Raw genomic sequence first — 22,853 nt, forward strand, 5'->3', positions numbered from 1 at the left:
AATGGTTCCCGAAAGTTTTAAATGTAGGTCGAATTATTCATTTTTAGCATGTTTTACAATACCTGATAGAGACTAATTTGACGCTAAAAAATTAATTTGACCGGGAAATTTTTGAGAACTATTTTGAGTTTTTCAATTTTTGAGAGATCAAACTAGTAATATTAAGTGACTGAAATAATTGTTTACTCTTTATAAAAAGAATTTTGTGAAATACCAAATATTTCATGTTACAATAAATCAAAGCCTGTAATATTTACAAGGATATTTAATGTTTAAATCTCAAAAAATTCAACCAAGAGTGTCCATGCAAGACATGGAGCACATATTGTGTGGGCATCAACAAATGCATGTTATATTTAATCCTTATATTCTTATATTTTGACGCCTAATCTATATGTTATAATTTTTTTCATATAACATTATCAATCAATTTTCATATTTTTACCAAAAAAATTTCTTTCTTTTTTTGTTATTGTTAACCTTCCTACACTCCAAAGATAGGACAAAAGAACTACATTTTCTTCATTTTCACTCCCACCAAAAGTCTTAGAAGGATAATATATTTTGAATTATAAAGATACATAAATAATCATATACATTACAAGTGCAACCCATATTGGTGACAAAACATATCACAAGTACAATGGCATATGCAATTATGCACATAGGTACAGTAACCATGTGCTCTTATGGTATGTCCCAAAAGTCAAAAACCCAAGCCACGTTTCAAGCGTGGAACAAAATTGTTATCACTCATTTAGTTGCATAATGAATAGAGTATAGAGTAAGATAGATATACTCCTAAAAATGAAGAACCATTGAAGCACAATACCATTATATGATGCTACATCTCCTAGGTGGGGGAAAAGATACCCTTACAAATTAGTATAAATTTAATTTAACGTGACTTTCAAACATAAAGAGTTTATTCAAAATTAAATAATGTATTGGATAGTGACCACACTACTATCAACTTTCAACTATTCTGCTAAACGATAACGTGACTTTCAAAAGCAATTACACCCTGAAGGAAGATGATAGATCAAACAGGTACAACGCAAAATAAAAATAGTGAGTTACATAATCAATATATTATTTATCATTTATTTATATATTATTTAATTTGAAGAATCAATAATAATTAAATTTAAATATAAATAAATGTATAAATTTTTTACACTTTGAGCATATAGAATAAAACGGGTCTATATTTATTGTCCTACTCCTTTATGTCACTCTATGTGTCAAGAGATATGATTGACCAGGAAAAATATTTAATAATTATAATTTGAACTTAAATAAAAAAAATTCAACCAACTAGAAGTAGTGATGGTAAATGAAGAAGTACAAAAGTGGGACAACAAATAAGCTTTCAAACGAGATAGAGAATGATGATCAACTTACTCTAGCCATAAATTCTAGAAACATCTGATTTAAATCATTAGATTTCCCTATAATTGATGGCGGAAATGATAAGTAAGTTGGAGTAAGTATCCCATGATTTTTTTTGGAGGTAACGGAACGCGGACTCAAGAGGAAGGATAATGTTAGATTTAAATGTGCGTTAAGGTCCGCACTTGTACTTACTTTACTTACCTCGATGTTCCATTTTCCAATACGGTAACCGCAAAGGTGGTCTTGTTTTGTTTCTTTTCTTTTCTCTTCAAACTTAGAAAGTGAAAGTGAAAGTGAAAGTGTGTGTGAGAGAATGGGAAAACCTGTCTCATGCTTCAAACTAATCACATGCGGTGGTGGCGCGTCGGAGAAAGATGAATCTCAGGTATCTCATTGCTTCACTTACTTACTATGTTATGTGTCTTTATGATCCGAGGTTGTTTTTCCTACATTCATCAATTACCATGTTCGTGTTGGATTTTACTTGATTTCATTTGAATCTCACTCAATTCACCAATGCCTCTGTTTTGGATGCTTAAACTTTGCAAAATGTTAGCGTGCTCGATTTGTAAGATTTTTTGCTGGAATATCAAAAGTTGAGATTCTTTTTCGATGCATCACCAATGCGTGGAAATGACCTCAAATCTGAGTAACATGGATTGTTGTTTTTACAGTAATTTTGTAGGTTTTGGTTAAAAATTAATTCCAGAATCTTACTACTTCCTTAGGATCATGACATTTGATACTAGCTGTGCAGTTTTGGAAAGTGCTGTTGCTTCATATCTAGTTGATATAAGCTCAAACATTTTCTAGATTTGGAGATCTATGTTATTAGGTTGCACTGTTTTTCATAGGATAAAGTTTGTAAATTGCTCAAGTAAATTCAACTAGTTGCACATTGCATGCTAGTAAATTTTATTGGATAAGTGAATGATTCATCTAGATGACTTTCACACTATGGAAATTACAACTCCTAAGTGTTAGAAGCATTAATCATATGATCACTGAAAGATGATTCATTTAGGGAAAAAATATATATTTAACAATGAATTTAATGTTTCTTTTGTCCTTGTAATGTGGGGACAAATTCTCTGTAAATTCCCGTTGTTGTCACTTTTTGATTCCATGGTAAAATTAATTTAAAGTTGGAACTGAAAAGAATATTGTGACAGAATGCTTGATAAGCTCAATTTACTTATGCAAAATTGGAAGAATGAGTGTTTGTTTTGAAATGGTCCCATTTGTAGATGAATACATACATATTTGTTAATTGTTATTCCAGGTCAAGGATTCCAATGATAAAAGTGGTTGGAGTTTCCGGAAGAAATCTGCAAGGCATCGTGTGCTTAGCAACACTGTGAATGTGGAGGCCCCATCTTTTGCAAATAAGCAGAGTACAGAGTGTGATAGTTTTAATTTTCAAGCACTTCCTGAACCTAATGCTGTTGAGAAGGTTTACACAACACATTCCTCTGATGAGAAGCCCCAGTTATCCTCATTGCAAAGCTCACAAATATCAGAAACAATTGCCATTGAAACCGAGAGTAAGGAGGATGTCAGTCCACCAGAGTCAGCTCTTATTATCATTCAGACTGCCATCAGAGGGTTATTGGTACGTTTTCCTTTTGAAGTTTACTTATCTTGAATCTCACAAGAATTAATAACTACAACCACCATTTTATGTGTATTTTTTCTTTTTTGATTTCTTTCAGGCTCAGAGAGACCTGCTACAGCGTAAGAATGTAGTGAAGTTGCAAGCTGCTATCCGTGGGCACTTGGTCCGAAAGCATGCTATAGGAACCCTGCGTTGTGTTCAAGCCATCATCAAAATGCAGGTCCTCGTGCGAGCTCGTCTTGCTCAGAAGTACAAGGGTGACATAAATGACTCCTCAAAAAATTTGGTATTGTTATTTAAGAATCGTTGATAGGCAGATGCTTTGCTTGCCTGTTAGGTTACTACTTTTGAAGTTTGCAATCTTGTATGGATAGCATCATGATCTTACCTTTGCAGATTATCATTCTATTTGTTGAACAGAATCTGTAGTTATGCTTGAGGTGTGGAAATATTATTTTAGTCTTTAGAGGTCCCCTCTCCCTTGTCCCCGAAAAAACAATCTCAAAGTACACTGAAAATTCTTTACAAGTGCTTGAACCTAGGATCTCTTTTTTTATTTGATAATTGATAGTCATGGTTTATTGATTCTTGCTCTAGATAGTTTCATTTGTTAAAAGCATTATTATTATTGTGGTCACTTAACATGCTTGAGCCGCTGTGCTAAGTTTGATGTTTATTTTTCCTGGTTTCAGGGGAATGAAAATCACATAACCAAATCAAATGTGACGTACACTTCCATCGAGAAGCTGCTTAGCAATAGGTTTGCTCATCAGGTATGGTAAATATGGATAATTTTTGTATCCCATTTTGCAATTACATCATGTACCTTATATTTATTTATTCCACTAAATATCCCCTCCCTTCTTTTCTGTACATTGAAGCTGTTGGAATCAACACCAAAGAACAAACCTATCCATGTCAAGTGTGATCCTTCTAAAGCTGACTCTGCTTGGAAATGGTTGGAGAGGTGGATGTCTGTATCGTCGAAAGATACTGCAGAGTTCAAAAAATCAAATTCTCTGACAGAGCAATTAGACATAATCGATGATAGCACTTCTGTATTTCAATTTGAAGCTGGAATTTCATCTAAAGTTTATCTCCAGTCGGCTGACTCTAAGCCTGCTGTTGGTGATCCCCTTTTGCCTTCTAGGGATGAAGAGAAGCTGACTAGTTATGATGCAAATAACTCAGGCTTTCAAGAAAGCTTCTCTACACCATATCTTGTGAAAGATAACTTGGAACAGGTTCCTCCTGAAAAGACAATTACCTATGATGATACTGTAAAATCTGCTGAAATTGATTTCTTCGGAAATGAAAATTTAGCGTCAGACTCAACTGCTCCACTAGAGCTTAACTCTCTTCCTGAAAAGCCTGAAATAGATGGCGAGCAGCGCAAACGATCTATGAAAAGATTTGCCTCGGATCAACTAGAAGCTGAGGGAAAGAAATCTGTAAATGGCTCAAGAAAGCTCAGTAATCCTGCATTTATTGCTGCACAGTCAAAATTTGAAGAACTTAGTTCAAAGGCAAATTCGGGTAGGACAAACAGTCTGTCCAATCAAGATGCAACTGTTGAATCAGAAGCAGATATCTCTTCTGTCAGCACAGACACTGCATATAGATCAAAAGAATTGCCATTCGAGAACCTTGCTCCCCATGTTTCACAGGTTGTGGACTCTGAATGTGGTACTGAGCTGTCGATTTCTTCCACTCTGGATTCTCCTGACATATCAGAGACTGGGGCTGTGGAAAATGAGCGAGATGCCAAAAATTTAGTACAACGGATTGGTAATCTTGAGAACACAACAAATCTTGATGTTGAGGCTAATATTCCACATGTCATTCCTGCTTCAAGTTCAGCTAAATCTGTTTTGGATCAGACACAGATTGTTGATGGCACTATTGGCAATATGGTTCAGTCAGTGGTAGCTGTGGACTCTGAAGAGCGTGGTATTAGGGCTGAGAAAAATGCACCTGCCCTGCCTAGAGAGCAGGTAGAGTCTGCTCAGCAAGATTTCAGACCATCTCCAGAAGAAGCTTCACCTAGAAGCCATATGACTGTCCCTGAATCACAAGGAACACCTTCGAGTCAGGTATCTATCAAACTTAAAGAGGGCAAAATCAATAAGACCGGATCAAGCAAGAAACGTGGGACCCAGTCAGTGGGTAACAAATCCCCTGCAAATGCAAATAATGATTCAGGCTCAAGAGGTAGTAGGGAGAAGCTGCCTAAAGATCAGCTGAGTAGCAAGAGACGCAGTTCCTTTGGCTCAGTAAAACCTGATAATGTTGATCAAGAACCAAGTGATAATATTAGTAACAACAATCCACTTCCTCGTTTCATGCAAGTTACAGAGTCTGCTAGGGCAAAGATCAATGCAAATACCTCTCCAAGATCAAGTCCTGATGTGCATGATGAAGACATCCAACTTAAGAAAAGACATTCCTTACCTGGTCCCACTGGTAGGCAGGTTTCTCCGCGCATCCAACGATCAATGTCTCAAGCGCAGCAGAGTGCAAAAGCGAATGGTGTCCATCCTCCACAAGGTAATTTCTAAATTACAATGCATCTTATACACTTGTAATTCTGTATCTGTGTGGGTGGGTTGTTGATAGTAAACTTGTGAATAATTGGCAGATCCTCATCACAGTTTAGGTCTTTGTTATTATATTTGTATTGACATAATGGTAATGTCCACTTAGAAGTTTTTTGTGACGCGAGACTTGAGAGGAGCCCAGCTATTGATCAAGGCTCTGTGGTTCACGGGAATCCTAAAATGACATGTTTACAAATCATGTCAGGAATTTGGTTAGCCATTAAGTTAATATACTACTCAAATTTGATTTGAGAAGGTGAGCCTTGGTGCATAGTAAGTATTATTGCCTTGTGAGTTGTAGGTAACAGACTCAAATCTTGAAGATAGTCTCTCCACTAATATTAGTAAGGTTGCATATATGATATGTGTATCCTCTCAGACCCCACCAGCTTAGGCTGATAGTTTCTACCGGCGTATTTCAGTGAAATGACCTTGTCGTTAAAAATATCATTTTAACAAAGTGGAAACAATGTTTGAAATTGTGACCTCCATGTCACCTAGGAACAACCTTAACTGCTGTGTTAAGGCTCCACTTCAGCGATGAATTAGATAAAATTTTAGTTCTGTTTTGAGTTTTATTTCTTACCTTTCTGCTTTCTCTGTCTTTCAGAGAGAAAATGGTTGAGGTGAATTGGCAGCTAAACTGTGCTCACATGCTTCTGCAATATAGTTGATTACCAGCCATGGAGTGGCAGTTTGGAATTTCTGATTTAATTTGTGATTTGTCTTTTTGAAGGATTGCGGCTTCGTTTTTATGCCTTTTTTTATATTCCTTTTCAATTTTCTTCACTCTTCTATTCTTTGCCTCCCCAAATTTGAAGCTGCCCAGTTTGGTTGTGAAAAGGGTTCGCCTAGGAACATCATATGTGAAAGTGTGAGGCTTATATGTATATTGTTGCTCACTTCATTGTGTTATTGTCAGTAAGTTTCAGACACAAGTTCTTGTGATATCTTAATGTTTGTTAAAGATATTTTGCTTGACTGAGACTACCACAGATTTTTATTATTCATTGCCCAACATTATTCTCAGTCCAGTCTTCATGACAGGGTGATGCATGTCCAATATTTAGACATGCTTATTGTATTGATTGGTGTATTGATAAAGTTGTTGCATAGTTATCATAAGGTTACGAGTTTAAATTTTAGAAACAGACTCTTTACTTGCAGAAGTAAGACTGTATATTTACCATCTTTAGACTCTACTGAGTGGGAGCATCGTGTGTTGAGTCACCCTTCTATTATTTTCAAGTTCTTGTGGTATGTCTCAAGCATGAGTGAAGATAGATATGTGGAAATTGGTGTCCTGCAAGTAGGGGTGTCAAAACGGGCTGCCCGGCCCGTTTAGCCCGCGCCCGCAAATGCCCGCAATAATTTAAGTGGGCCGGGCATGCCCGCAATTGGTTAACGGACAAAAAGTCATGCCCTGCCCGTTTTAAAACGGGCTAACAGGCTAATGGGCGGCCCGCGGGCATTTTCCTGTTTACATTAAAAAAGCAACAATGGTGAAAACAATGGTGAATGCTAAGTTATCAAGTACATTATGCAGTAAATCAATAGATTTTACATAACCACATTACATAATAATTCAAAGTTTCTATAATAATAATTCAAAACATGTCTCTCTAACCATATTAGATAATAATTTTCTCTAACAAGTATGCAATAATAATTATAAAATAACCAAACAATAATAAAGTCTTGGATTAAAATTTTAAAAGTGTAGAATGTAATGCCTGCGGGCCGCCTGTGGAGCCCGTTTAAAATGCCCGCTAATAAAGCGGGCAAACGGGCCGGGCAATATGGGCTAATAGGCAAAAATATCATGCCTTGCCCACATTTTTTTGCGGGCAATGCGGGCTGGCCCGCGGACAAGGCCCGTTTTGACACCCCTTCCTGCAAGATGTTGTGAAAATTATAATATAAGTGTTAAGTAAATAAAAGTCCTAAAAATCATATCATATCTATAAGAAAAATATTATGCACTACAAAATGTACTTTAATAATATCTTATGGCATGTATCATAAAAGAAATTATACGAAAATTAAATAAATAATTAGTGTGATTGCTATATAATAAAGGATAATCAATTATAATTAGTTAATTACAGAATATGAGTCAAATTCATGTATCAATACTTTTTAGAATTTTTTGGGTTGTGTTTATGAGTATTAATTGCATCAATAATTATATATCAATTATATTAATTTTTGAATAGATTCAATTAATGTCAATTAAATGTTTGTTTAATATATATGTCAGTCTGATATAATACAGTTAGCTGGTGGTGTATTATCCAATGTAGCTGCTGCGTGTGTAGCCTTATTAACTGGTATAATACAGTGGAATCATGGAGAGGCAAGTACCATAAAAAAAAACAAAGGAAATAATAATATGGTAAAACATTTTTATTCTTTTATATACAATATAATAATACTTTTGTTATTGAAAACGCATGTAAAATCATATATTTTTCTCTTCATTAATGGAGATAATGCTTTTTTTCGATCATGAAATGCTTAATAATATTCTCAACAACCCTGAAATGATTGAGAATTTGATTAGAGAATATGGAGATACTAATAACTTGCAATATGTTCATAGTCAAGGGTCATCTTCGGAGGCTTTTTTGCATTCACATATTCCTAATAATCTAGGAGAAATTAGTATACCTTCAACAATTGATCTTTCAGCTACTTCTTATCTTCAAAACCAAAGATAATGAAACCGTGCATCTTCTTTAATGGTCCTAGAGGATGTCGAAACGAAGCTAATTGTGCATACCAGCATAGTGTATCATTTTTCCATGGGCTAAGTGAAAAAAACGTAAAAGTGGGTTTGACACCACATCTTGATCCAAAACCTTAAGACATTAGGTCTATGCTCACTGCTAGTGTTGAAAGCATTTTGATGGGTCAGGCTGCATGCAGGGCTATGTGATGCACCTTTGATGATAAGTGATTATGTGAGCCTTATGAGTTTGTAATATTACACATATCATTGTTGAATAGAAGGCTCCACTTCATTTTTCTTTGATTGATGGAGAATATACAGAAATTGTTGTTTTTCTGGTGCTTTATTTATGATTCTGATTCAGGTGCTGGCATCTCCAGCAAAATGATTCAGTTATTTTCTTTTCTCCTATTGTGAAATGTGGATATATAGTTTGCATTTTGTGCATTGGAATGTGTTTTATGTTAATGTTGGCAATAATGTGAACATAACAAGAAATGCAAATGGAAGCAATGTCTTATGTTCATTTTTATTAACAAATGTTGAATTGATAACTGATTCGTTATGACTTTTATATTTTGATACATGTATATATAGTAATAAAAGATGAAAAGTAATTGGGAAATATAAATAGTTTGATTTGTTATAAAAGAATGGGTAGAAGTTGATATATACAAAGACAAATAAATATTTTATAATTTAAAAACATATTTAAACCTGAATATAATATAAAAATACTAAAGGAGGATTATATTCTGTCCTTATTTTAATTTTCATGAATAATCATTTCTCAATATTTGTAACATGCAAGAAAAACTTACTCACCTGACTTGAGATTTTGGCTTCATAATCGTTTTTGATTTTCTATTTTACTTACCTTCACATAGGTAATTGGAATTATATAGGAGTAAGTAAATAAAACTATTAAAATTATTGTAGAATAAAACAGAAGTAAAAATGTATTTATTTTAAAAGAAGTAATTTTAAATTAGAAAATTAAGTATCTATTATATAAAAAAAGCAGTAAAGAAATCCTAATTCTTTAGTCACATTTTTTTACTTCTGGTGGATGTAAAAAAGTAACAAAATATCATAAATATCAAACAAGTTGTTGATCCAGCGATATAAGATCTCATGATAAATAAAAAACAGTGTTACAATTTCTGAGACTAACAATTTCTGGGTGGACAGCAATACACCCAGAAAATAATTAGTCATTTACCTAAAAAGGACAAGAGGATAATATTTGTAGTATAAAAAAATAATATCATAAAAATCTAATACATTTCTTGTTGGTAGGGAATCCATTTATTTTACTCATAGATATGATGATTTAGATTTATTCACTAATTTAAATTAAATTAGTGAATTTATAAAATTGATACTTTGATAATTAAAATAAGGAGTAAAAGTTGATAATATTTTTTTTTGGGTGAAAGTAATAACATCCCTCAACAAATGGAATAGTTTGATAAATGAGGATAAACGAAACCCTAAACCCATTACCCTCTGAAGGTTGAAAGAGAAAAAAGTGAAAATGTTGAAGTTCCTATCAAGAGTGAAAATCGAGTTCAACGCATTGGACGCACGAACAGCATCATGTATGGAATTTCTGGCGCAATGCAATTCACGAAAAGCGAAAGAATCAAACCCAGCGTGTGAGGTAGAAGTGAAGCGTAGAACCGATGAATTCAAACCACAGATAACGGTTACTTTCGTTAACGGCGTTGAAGAAGTTTTCGATGCAACATCAACTCCAGCTCAGAATATACGGAGTATGATACTCGAAAAAGGTTTGAATCTTGAAACGGAACAGATGTTTCGCGAAGCAGGGGAATCATGGCCTGTTATTATCCCTAAAGAAGAGCTTACGCAACACGCGCCTGGTACCAAAGTATGTTTTTTCATTTCTCTCTCTTTTAATCGATTTTTGTTTTTTTTATAGTTATGATTTGTTAATTCATGTTTTTGTATTCTGATTTTTGTTATTTCACATGTATTGTGATTCATTGAGACATGTGTTTGAAGAGCCGATTCGGTGTTATGTTATCGTACAACAATAGTTTAAGCATGTAGTTAGAAGAGGTTATGAAAATAGCTTATGATTTTCGAAGAGTTAGAGTATAGATAACGATAAGAAACTAATCCGAATGACTATGTACTCTATAGCAAGCTAATCAGATTGGTTTAGCGGATTCGGTGGATGATGATGACGATGATGATGCCGACTATTGAAAGATCCATATAAAGAACCTCCTATGGCCATATCCTTGTGTTTGATTAAAAATGCATTTTATTTTTTAATAGTACAGATAATGCAAGTGTGAACTCATGTCTGCGATCTATACATTCCTCTTGAGTAGTGCTTATTCGCCAGTACCATTTTGTCCGCTCTATGAATTTTATTTCAATACTTTTCTGCAGCTATTTTATCTCATGATTGAGATCCCCTTATTTTAATTTCTTACTATGCTATATGATAATTGTGTTGCACATTATTATATGGTAGATAAATTTGCTTTCTAGTTATTTGATAGAACTTTTATGTGTGTGTTGTCTTTACATATGCTCTCATATCTCCAATGTGTCTGCTTGGTTTTAGAATTTCTGTTTCAATAACTCGGTGATATGGTTTCATGTCAAGGATGAATTTTATTAACTACCTTAAATAATGAACATGGCCTAAGCTATAGCAGTTTTAATTTTTGATTTTTGTCTTTTTGATGTACTCCTTTCAGCCAAGGAAAGCAGAAGAAAAGAAGCAATAGCTAAATACTGTTGAACCTATAGCCAACTGGGACTGTTCTGGATTCTGTGACATTTTCTCTCATTTCTTTTTTGGTAGGAGAATAAGGCATGTGATTACTTCTGTTGCATGCCTTACTTATGATTCACATAATAATCGATTTGTCTGTACTGCAGAATTTTGAAACTGTAATCTTGACTTGCTTTAATTTGTTTTGTTCTGGTTGATGCCTACATAGCTTTGGGTAAATGCTTAACTTCCTTAAATCTTAACTTTATAATGTCTTGGACAAAGCTTTCAAACGATATCGGATTATTGATTAAAAAACACATCTCATAGAAGGGTCAATGCCCATCATTGAAGTTTTACTTGCAGTATTCTAGTATTTCAGAGAGAGATAGCTGTTACTACACTGTGTTCACATTTTCTGTAGGTTTCCTTCCTAACCCAACAACACTGCATTCTTTGGCAAGGTTTCCTTACTGACCAACTAGGTTTACAATTTTCATACAAATTTCGAGGTATCGTTCTGGTCCTGTGGCCTGAATGCCGAAATTTAAATCCTAAGCACGAGTAAGACCAAAAGTACTGGATTCATGAGTAAGTTTTTCTATGCAAATTGTATGTCCTAGTGTTTAGAATATGTTTATCACAGTTTTCAATTGGGAAAAATCTAAATTTATATGCACTGACTTTTAGAATATCTGGTCTAGCAGAACCACTCCAAATCTCATAAGACAGGTGAAGCTAAGTCTCATCACTAATAAGATCTATTGGCCATGAGATTGCACTTATATGATAACCTCCTTTCACTTGAATTCATGAGACAGTGTGCAATGCTAAACATGGATCTCTTTCATAGCCCCTTGGGTTTGTTGTGACTCGCTGTGTGGCATGTTCTCTCTTTTTATACTTATTCTTTTCAGTATTACTTAGTTTTATGAACATGTGAGAAAAATAAGAGAATCAATGACATATTAAATGATATACTTATTGTGGTAGTAGATCATTTGCACAAACACAATTGAAAAACATTGTTAAAAAGATAAAAATATATCAATAAACAAGTTGTTGTAAGAAATGCATTCTCTGGCCAATCAATGAGTTTTCATTATTCTTTAATTTCATAATTAAGGATGGAATAGAAATTTGAGGGGACGAAATTGGCATAATCAATTCTAATATAGTTGAAAACGTATGTTGAGTCTAGATTTGTAAAATATAAAGAATTGAAAAAAGTGCAAAACATTAAAACGTAAAAGGAATTATTCAATAACAATGTCAAAAATCAGTGATTCAAGGTTCAAATTTAGTCCAAAATATAATATGATGTAACAAAACTAACAATTATATATCATTATATTAGAAATCAAATTAATTATATAATAATATAATAATACTGTTGTCTGTATAAATCCGTTGGACTAGATTTAATGTTGGCCGCTGGGAATAATTGCATTCATCAAGAACCAGATTGGTACAGAAACTGTGTCGGGGATCTGCTGTCCCCAATTATGTTTTTAACCAATAATAATGAAACAAAATTGATAAAGTTATGAATATTTAGTTTTTTTAATTGACGTGATATAATATGATTAATTTAGGACAAAATTTTGGATAGAGTTTAGGACAGGCAGCTTGTCCCAAGGACTTCTAATCCAACTAACTATGTGCTTCTGCTCAACTAACAACTTTATGGAGTTTTTATTACAAGGCAATTTCAACCCAAATTACAAAAACAAATAAAAAATTAATTTCTTTTATTTTTAAAGATATTATCACGTTATAATTTTATTCTTATTTAATGCTGTAATATTTCTTAGTTGATAATCTTCAAAATAAAATATTGAACTTAATTATAAATGATGTATGAATCATTGGTTTATTATTCAAGACAAAAGAGAAAGAGAAATCATTTAAAAAAGTATAACATATCTTATAAACAAGAGAGAGAAATTAAAATGGAGCAGTTATAATAATGATAAAACGTAAGAATTGGTCTTTACCGAGATAGTTGATAGTGTATTTAACACTACCTTTTGTCCTTTTACTCTTTTTATTTTCTCAGTGGGTGCTTCACGGATCTTCCTAAGAATAATTAAAGCCAAAAACAAAAAAACGATAAAAAAAATGCAGCACTATCTCATTCAACAATATGCACAGTAGCTAAAAATAACTCACATATGTGTAATGTTGCACACAATACAGAAAGTGTCAAAAAATTGCATCTTTAACAGTAATATTATATTATTTAGGTAAATGACAAATGTTATCTCTCAAAATATCATATGAAAAGTCCCAGTTTCGAATCACAACTGTTTTCTCAATCAATTTAATACATATATATATCCAAAGTATAACAGTGTTTTTATGCTTTCAACAAATTATCCACCATTAATTTATTAATTATCATTGTTTCTCAAATAATATAAAAACTTTAAATTTTCAACTACCAGATTTTAAACTCAATGTATTGAATGTATATAATAATTTCATATCAATCATGCTTTTTTACTTTTTCACTTACTTGAAGTGAAAAAACTTACTTCAGATATTAGTTATTCATTCTTTATAAATCAAATGGTTTAGATCTATATACTAATTCAAACTAATATATCTTTAAAGAATGAATGACTACCATATGGAGGAGTAAATTTTTTGTATTTGATGTTGGAGTAAATGGATCTCTCCCTTGGTGTAATAAAAAAAAAATATTTTTGATGTGATATATAAGTTAAGTAAGGCTTAAAATGGGAAGAGATAAATTTTGACACGAAACATAGAGTTATGGTGATTTATTTGGCGAGGCAGAGGCACAGTGATTGATGAGCTTCTATCACCGCTCTCACTATTGAGTGAGGTTGTGAGAGAAAATCAAACTTCACATGAAATGAAACAAACACAACCGACAATGTTGTTCCACTTCACTAACTTCACTTTCATATAATAGTTTCTGTTTCTGTTTGTTAGAAACTCTTGTTTTCTCTCTCTATTCTTCTCTCGCTTAAGCAAAATGGGTTCTGTTTCTCTCAAAATAGGTGATGGAACTGCTAGATTCAAAAGAGCTACTTTCTGTTCTTCAGCTGCTAACATTCTCATGATTTTCTCTGTTATCACTACCAACCTTTTTGCCCTCTATGCTTTCACTGCTTCTTCGAATCATAACCAAACTCAGCTACTTCACCATAACAACAAAAACTTCTCTCTTATTTCAGAACAGGTCTCACTCATACTCAGAGAGATTGATTCTTCTCAGAAGAAACTTGCCCAGATGGAAAAAGAGCTTCTTGGCTATGAAAGTTTTGATCTTTCAAGACCCAATATTGCAAATGAGCTTAAAGTTTATCTCCAGCACCACCAGCTTCCTCTGGGTAAAGATTCAAAAACTGGAATCACTGAAATGGTGTCATCTGTTGGGCATTTTTGTGAGAAAAATTCAGACTTGTTGTCTCAGTACATGAATTACAAAGCTTATGGACCTTGCTATGATGATTGGAGTGTTGCACAGAAACTGATTTTGAAAGGGTGTGAGCCTTTACCTAGAAGGAGGTGTTTTACTAAGACTGTTTCTAAGGTAGGTCTTCTTCACCCTTTTCCAAATTCACTTTGGAAACCTATTGCTAATAAAACTGTTAACTGGAGTGGTCTAAGTTGTAAGAATTTTCCATGCTTGAATGGTAAGAAGTTGGGAAAAGATTGCATTGGTTGTTTTGATTTGGTTAATGGATTTGAGAATCAAAGGTTTATCAAGGGTAGGAGTAAAAATGATTTTCTCATTGATGATGTGTTAGTTTTGGGAAGTGGTGGAATTAGAATAGGATTTGATGTTGGAGGAGGGTCTGGTACCTTTGCTGCTAGAATGGCTGATAGGAATGTTACTGTGATTAGTGCCACTCTGAATATTGATGCACCATTCAGTGAATTCATTGCTGCAAGAGGGCTTTTCCCTCTTTATTTAAGCTTAGATCATAGGTTCCCTTTTTATGACAATGTGTTTGACTTGGTTCATGCATCAAGTACATTGGATGTTGGAGGGAAGCCGGAGAAGTTGGAGTTCTTAATGTTTGACATCGATCGTGTTTTGCGGCCGGGTGGCTTGTTTTGGCTTGATAACTTCTATTATGCCAATGAAGAGAAGAAAAAAGCATTGACTCAGTTGATCGAATGGTTCGGATATAAGAAGTTGAAATGGGTTGTGGGCGAGAAGGCTGATAACGGCAAATCTGTAGTTGTCTTGTCTGCTGTGCTTCAAAAGCCTGTAAGGGTGTAAAGCTTAGGGGATTATACTACAAAGGGCTAGAGGTAAGAATACTCTTGCTTCTGCTAGCTCTCTTTCACACTCTATTTGTATGAATGAATTGCTTCTAACCGCATCAAATCGCATCTGAAGTGGAAAAAGTGCATGAATGGCTAAATCATGTTTTATATCCTGTTTGGATACTAGCTATTTTATAGTTGATGTCTTGATGAATTATTAGAAAATGAATTGCATTTTTCATACTTATAATAAAATCGGCTTTAGTGTTTATATTTTAGAATTAGAATTATCCATTATTAACTGCCATGGACCAATTCAATAGCAGAATAAGCAATGCAGTCTACTAGAATTGATCACTTGCATAATTGCTGAAAGACATTGACAATGCTGATTTTAGATACATGCTTTCTAATATGGTTTTGTTCTTCCATGAAACCTTTCTCTGCCTCTTTGACTTCACTCTCCTGAATTTAACCATCTTATTCCTATGTTTACACTCACTTGACGAAGCTTCTTTAAACTCTAAGAAAGTGGACATTTTGCTTACTTAATCACTATGATGAACTACGAAATTCAAAACCATAAATTTTCTTGCAGGCATGCAGCATCCACTTGATATTCTTTATCACCTTATTTACTCTTCACTCTTCAGCAAGCTCAGTTTGTTACATTTTAGCTGATGCGAGAGCAGAGCAGAATATACGGATGCTTAGAAAATTTATAGCAGGCTGAGTCTCTCTTTGAATTTTCGAATCGGATTAGAGCATGTATGTATATGTAGCCGTTTTCTCTGTTATTAGTTTATATGCAAATATATCAGTTGATATTGTGGAGGATGCATATGATCTTTACTCACTAATCTAACAGTGCACCCTGAAGCCCATGGTTTTTTTGTATCAATAACTTTTGCAGCCTTGAAGGATGGCCTTATGTACATTAAGGCCATGCTATTTTTCGGGGCATTTCGAAGTGATTATAGAGAACTTATCTTATGATAAAAGCACTTAAGCATGTGCTTGGAACTTGGAAGAACTTGTGAAAATAGCTTGACCTTTCTATAAGTTCGTTTGAGCTTATTTATATAAGCTTTTAAAGAAGCTTATGAAATGAGCTTAAAAAAAGAAATATAATAGAAAAACTGTTTACCCAAACTTGACATTAATTACAAGTAGCATGATGCAACATCAATTCTATAGATATTTAATAGTTTAGATCTATTCACTAATTGAAATTATTGAAAGTTGACTCGATGTTGTCCACAAATTTAGAAGACTGTTATTAATACGTTTTTTGGTACACAGGACAACAACCAAACAGTACCAATGATAGTTACACTTTTTTAGAGTCTGGCTTATACTGCTAGCATAGACAAAGTCTTTAATATTTGAGTGTAATGTATCATACTCTATCTCACAAATTATATTATGGTATTTGTTGAACTTTGATCCAGATTTTAATTCACACGAAAATACTTTCAATTTTTTATATTAAGAAAAAGCTATTTCACAAAGATGAATTGCAAACTATTCCACAAATTATGGTATTTGATTAAACCCTTCTTGACAAAGTTAGTCACACTTTGGAAATTTTTAATTTTGTTTAAGATGAAAATGGCCTAATTTCAGTCTCATCAACTTTTTGGGTAAAGAACTAATCACTTTGGGTTTCGTAGCTGCCCCTCTCAACAAGTGTTGCTCACATAAATCGAACACTCAAACTTGGGGATCTAACCCTCGATCTTGGAAATTCAGTGAGACTTTATATCACTAGATCAACGTCTTAGTTTTCAGTATCTTTTTGATACAGAGTAACAACACACATCTTTAGGTCATAATGTGAAGTGAATAGAGTATCAATCTTCTGTTGGGCTGAAATATCACAATTGGTCCATGGAGTGAATCTATGGTTACTCTACTTATCTATCTCCACTTCGGCCTATAATAAATTATTGGGCTCAGTGTGTAGAGATAACAAATCAACACATTACTTTCAACCACAAAAAAATTACCGGAAAATAATATAAGAAATAAATATAATGCTACTTTTTGGTAACTAGAGGAATTATTAAAACAATTGATTTGGAGGATTTGTAAATATTTTTATTGACTCTTGAAATCATCACCTCTAAGGTGCGTAGTTATATTTGTCAAATATAATGCAGTAATCATGTTCATTAACTTAAAATTTTCCACATAATATATATAAGAAGACTAGGTGAACCCTATAAAATAATTTGTGTAAAATATAAAAGGGAATGTTTACATGACATGTGATGTCAGAGACTATGAAGAAAAAAACATAACATGTGAGATAGAGAATTTGTAGAGTGACATGTGAACCTTGAAAAGACAGAGGCAGTGAATATTTTTTTGGTTTCCCTCACAGTAATCATGTCCGAGTCGGGAACATCCATAAATATGTGAGGCTAATTCTCCTACTTGATATTTTTCTATCTATAAGACTCGAACCTAATACCTTACTTAAATGGAATCAAGCATGTATTACTTGAACCAACACTCATTGATACATATGCATGAAATTGAAATGAAGGAAAGTAGAAGGGTTGAATAAATGAGTGGTATTGTCTATGGGCACTTTGTTAAAGTGGACAATTGCATGTTCCTCACTCACATGGGTAGAAGTTTTTGTGCGATCACTTTTAAGGCCACACATAGATTAACTTTTTATATAGGATGAAACTGTTAAAGAAAATCCAAAATAGATTATTCGTCAAAAGATAAGAGACCCGTTTACATCCAAGTTAAATTATATTAGTAAAGCAGAAAATTTGCTATTTAACTTATTAGTGGTATTGTCTATGGGCACTTGCCTAATCAAAGCAACAATTGTATATCAAAAAATGATTCACAAAATTAGTTAAATGTTTGATTTCAATATTTAATTAATGATTTCTCTACCAAACTCCAAATTAATAAAATAGCATGAGTACAATTGTTAAACTTTGACTCTTAACTTGTTATTATCTTATAATTTGATAATTTGTAAACTTTGTATGATTTCAAGTAAATTTTGTTGAAATCGGTAAACTCTCTAGTTAGTAAACAAGCTTAAGAATCTATTTATATATATATAGGTCGATTTGACTTTTTTCCATATTGTTGTTGAATACTTGTATTGGATTAAATATGCATTGAATTATGTAGTTTTACATTTTTAGTATTATTTTTTATGGTTTTGTCAAGGTACCAAAAAGTTACTGTTTGGCTAAAGAATATATAATAGTTAGGTTGAGTATTAAAAAAAGTTTATACTAATAATTTTTATTTGCACTATAGAAAGCATGAAGGTTGGATAATAATTTAGAATATGTAATCAAGTTATGCTTAGAAACTTAAATATGGTATTAAATAATGTTATTTAAAAATGTAAAGTTAAGCTTAATATTTACAACAAAATTGCACCCAAATTTCGGGAATTTATATGAATTCTCCAATTTGATAATAAAATATTCTTGAACACGTAAAGATGCTACCATTGTTTTAATCAATAGATGCTAACAATAATAATAATGCTGATTAGTACGAAACGAAATTAAACTCAAGCTATAATTTGCATATTTTCTTGTTTTGACATGTAGCTAGAGATAATAGGATATTTATTCTTTTCTTCTTTGTCGTTTATGTTGGTTTGTGGGGAAGAAGATCACATGTTTCTAACGGTATCTCGTTTCTTGTCCAAACTAATCACATATTAACACATGAATAATTTTTAAAAACAAAAAATAATAAAGAGAAACACTTTAATTGACTTGAGACATGAAATAAGACACCTTTTGAGACAAGTGATTTGTCGGACTTAAACTTATCTACCATTAATGAATAAAGTGAAAAAGGGGTAAATATTTAATCTATTATGATGATGATTTGTCATTATTGAAAGGTATTGGATTGGCAACAACAAAAGCGACTTAAAACACTTTCTTGGATAAAGTTGAGTGGAGAATGGATGTCAAACATTGTCTATGATGCTTTCTGTATTTTTTTCGGAGTTAGAGAATTGAAAGACAATAAAATTTAATTAAGTGGAATTTTAATTAATATTTTAAGGTTATTACTTATGAAAGAGAAAGAAGAAACTTTTCCTTAAAGAATAATGTTTGTACTATCAAAAAAGTATATGAGAATCAAAGTTAAGATGCTTAAGAAAACCAATCTCTAACCTTGTTTACATTCGGCTCTAGAATTTGTAAATGAAGGTGTATGAAGGATTTTAGTTCTATTCATTTATTCAAGTGATTTACTAAAATATAAGAAATAGTTATGAGAGAAATAAAGTGGATTAATAGAGGTTAAAGGAAATCAAACTAGTATTGAGATTACCTTAACTTTTACTCCAAGTATGTCTCTTTAATTAATTAATTTATATAAAATGTAAGGACGTTGTCCTATACATGACTTTTAAAGGAAAATAGTTGTTATTTTGAGAATAATAAATATGTATCATTATATTAAATTTTATTTGAATTATCAAGATTAAAAGATAAATGTTTATGTGATAATTAACTAATTTTATTGGGAGCAGAACGGTATACTATTATAAAAATGAAAACAGTTAATAAGAACCATTGGATCTTTTTGAATAATCAAAATTAAAAGTTATGTGACTAATAACTGACTTTTAATTTTAATCATCTATGATTGATTGTAAAGTTCATTATTCTTACAGTTTTTATATGAAAACTGTTCTTACTTGAGTCACTCTCAATTTTAATACAATCTTAATCACTCCCAATTTTCTCCACCTGTAATACTAGATTACTTGTGCTGTTGTGCATTACCAAAGGCAAATCGAATCCGGAGAAAGACCGAAATAAAAGGTTGAAAAAGATAAAAAGAATAAACTTAATAGCTTTGGCATCAACAGAGTCTAACCATTTAGTTAAAAATTCTTTCGTACCAACAAAGCAAAGGTTGAAAATTTCCACATCAAAAGATCAATCTAGCTATACAATAATTAACCCTATTTCATCACCAAGCACACACTGTTTACCCCCTTCATAATTATTGATTATTCATTAATTAGTTAAAATTATATAAATTTAGCCTAAGTTATTTTAGGCACATTTTTTTTATTTTAAAAATATTATTATATCCTTCTTCTCACTTTCTGTTTAAACAAATACAATTATATATATATTTTTTACTTCTTCTCTTGTATTAAAACAATACAAAAATTCAACCTCTCATTTTCTCTTTCTCATATTTCATCCTACTAATGAATCAAGTGTGAAAACTCTACCCTACACCAATACGTGTGGGTGAGTGGGAAGAAAACATGGTCCTAAACCATGTCCCAAACTTCGTCTCAGATCAATCATATTATGCCACGTTAGTTAATTTTTTTTTAAATATTTATAACTTTATCAGTTTTACTTTATTGTAATTGGCCAGAGACGTGGTTGAGGACATAGTTGAGACAGCAGATCCTGGTCGAGAAAACATTACCTCATTCTCAAATTTCAACTTTACTCATTGGATCCCACGACCTCTTCTCTATCTTTCTTTCCACTCCACTTCTCTTTTTGCTTTTGCCAATAAACAATGAATTAAAATTTTAAATAACATTATTATTTATACATAATAATATATTCATACAATTTTAACACAGTCATATTATAATTATGTTACAGTAATACAAATAAGAAGTTATAATTTTTGTTTTCGTGAGCAACAAATATTCTCTGAAGTTTCTTTAATTGTATGGATCATTATGGGCCGAAAAACCTATGACAAGTGAATTCAGAAATTGTTATAGGATTAAAAACGGAAATAAATAAATTGAAATATGGAATGTGACAAAAAAAACTTTTTTATGGTCCCAGTTTGCGGGTTCTGGATTCATATACAGTTTCAGACACAACAAACCAGCCAACCATTTTGTCGCTGGTTTCAAATCATCTGCTGATTAGTACGAAACGAAATTAAACTCAAGCTATAATTTGCATATTTTCTTGTTTTGACATGTAGCTAGAGATAATAGGATATTTATTCTTTTCTTCTTTGTCGTTTATGTTGGTTTGTGGGGAAGAAGATCACATGTTTCTAACGGTATCTCGTTTCTTGTCCAAACTAATCACATATTAACACATGAATAATTTTTAAAAACAAAAAATAATAAAGAGAAACACTTTAATTGACTTGAGACATGAAATAAGACACCTTTTGAGACAAGTGATTTGTCGGACTTAAACTTATCTACCATTAATGAATAAAGTGAAAAAGGGGTAAATATTTAATCTATTATGATGATGATTTGTCATTATTGAAAGGTATTGGATTGGCAACAACAAAAGCGACTTAAAACACTTTCTTGGATAAAGTTGAGTGGAGAATGGATGTCAAACATTGTCTATGATGCTTTCTGTATTTTTTTCGGAGTTAGAGAATTGAAAGACAATAAAATTTAATTAAGTGGAATTTTAATTAATATTTTAAGGTTATTACTTATGAAAGAGAAAGAAGAAACTTTTCCTTAAAGAATAATGTTTGTACTATCAAAAAAGTATATGAGAATCAAAGTTAAGATGCTTAAGAAAACCAATCTCTAACCTTGTTTACATTCGGCTCTAGAATTTGTAAATGAAGGTGTATGAAGGATTTTAGTTCTATTCATTTATTCAAGTGATTTACTAAAATATAAGAAATAGTTATGAGAGAAATAAAGTGGATTAATAGAGGTTAAAGGAAATCAAACTAGTATTGAGATTACCTTAACTTTTACTCCAAGTATGTCTCTTTAATTAATTAATTTATATAAAATGTAAGGACGTTGTCCTATACATGACTTTTAAAGGAAAATAGTTGTTATTTTGAGAATAATAAATATGTATCATTATATTAAATTTTATTTGAATTATCAAGATTAAAAGATAAATGTTTATGTGATAATTAACTAATTTTATTGGGAGCAGAACGGTATACTATTATAAAAATGAAAACAGTTAATAAGAACCATTGGATCTTTTTGAATAATCAAAATTAAAAGTTATGTGACTAATAACTGACTTTTAATTTTAATCATCTATGATTGATTGTAAAGTTCATTATTCTTACAGTTTTTATATGAAAACTGTTCTTACTTGAGTCACTCTCAATTTTAATACAATCTTAATCACTCCCAATTTTCTCCACCTGTAATACTAGATTACTTGTGCTGTTGTGCATTACCAAAGGCAAATCGAATCCGGAGAAAGACCGAAATAAAAGGTTGAAAAAGATAAAAAGAATAAACTTAATAGCTTTGGCATCAACAGAGTCTAACCATTTAGTTAAAAATTCTTTCGTACCAACAAAGCAAAGGTTGAAAATTTCCACATCAAAAGATCAATCTAGCTATACAATAATTAACCCTATTTCATCACCAAGCACACACTGTTTACCCCCTTCATAATTATTGATTATTCATTAATTAGTTAAAATTATATAAATTTAGCCTAAGTTATTTTAGGCACATTTTTTTTATTTTAAAAATATTATTATATCCTTCTTCTC

The 22,853-nt window shown here is 32.1% G+C and overlaps 3 protein-coding genes across 3 annotated transcripts; all 3 read left to right on the forward strand.

Moving 5' to 3' along the window:
• Positions 1,535 to 6,617, forward strand: LOC109326864 (protein IQ-DOMAIN 32-like). The gene is made up of 6 exons (XM_019559744.1): positions 1,535 to 1,780; positions 2,678 to 3,007; positions 3,108 to 3,296; positions 3,703 to 3,783; positions 3,892 to 5,557; positions 6,218 to 6,617. The coding sequence occupies exons 1-6, from the start codon at positions 1,709 to 1,711 to the stop codon at positions 6,235 to 6,237; spliced, it is 2,358 nt and encodes a 785-aa protein (XP_019415289.1). The 5' UTR covers positions 1,535 to 1,708; the 3' UTR covers positions 6,238 to 6,617.
• On the forward strand, positions 9,792 to 11,405 carry LOC109326066. The gene is made up of 2 exons (XM_019558716.1): positions 9,792 to 10,232; positions 11,077 to 11,405. Exons 1-2 carry the CDS (start codon positions 9,876 to 9,878, stop codon positions 11,104 to 11,106), a joined length of 387 nt encoding a protein of 128 aa, XP_019414261.1. The 5' UTR covers positions 9,792 to 9,875; the 3' UTR covers positions 11,107 to 11,405.
• On the forward strand, positions 13,847 to 16,201 carry LOC109327022. Its single transcript, XM_019559988.1, has 2 exons — positions 13,847 to 15,386; positions 15,940 to 16,201. Exon 1 carries the CDS (start codon positions 14,098 to 14,100, stop codon positions 15,352 to 15,354), a length of 1,257 nt encoding a protein of 418 aa, XP_019415533.1. The 5' UTR covers positions 13,847 to 14,097; the 3' UTR covers positions 15,355 to 15,386; positions 15,940 to 16,201.

The sequence above is a fragment of the Lupinus angustifolius genome, chromosome LG14, assembly GCF_001865875.1.
Source record: "Lupinus angustifolius cultivar Tanjil chromosome LG14, LupAngTanjil_v1.0, whole genome shotgun sequence".
Lineage (NCBI taxonomy): Eukaryota > Viridiplantae > Streptophyta > Magnoliopsida > Fabales > Fabaceae > Lupinus > Lupinus angustifolius.

Bases quoted from the DNA above. Each gene is read 5' to 3' on its own strand.
- LOC109326864 (XM_019559744.1), top strand. From the start codon at position 1,709: ATGGGAAAACCTGTCTCATGCTTCAAACTAATCACATGCGGTGGTGGC. The intron at 1,781-2,677 runs GTATCTCATTGC...TTGTTATTCCAG, and splicing joins CGGAGAAAGATGAATCTCAG to GTCAAGGATTCCAATGATAA. The intron at 3,008-3,107 runs GTACGTTTTCCT...GATTTCTTTCAG, and splicing joins CTGCCATCAGAGGGTTATTG to GCTCAGAGAGACCTGCTACA.
- LOC109326066 (XM_019558716.1), top strand. From the start codon at position 9,876: ATGTTGAAGTTCCTATCAAGAGTGAAAATCGAGTTCAACGCATTGGAC. The intron at 10,233-11,076 runs GTATGTTTTTTC...TACTCCTTTCAG, and splicing joins AACACGCGCCTGGTACCAAA to CCAAGGAAAGCAGAAGAAAA.
- LOC109327022 (XM_019559988.1), top strand. From the start codon at position 14,098: ATGGGTTCTGTTTCTCTCAAAATAGGTGATGGAACTGCTAGATTCAAA.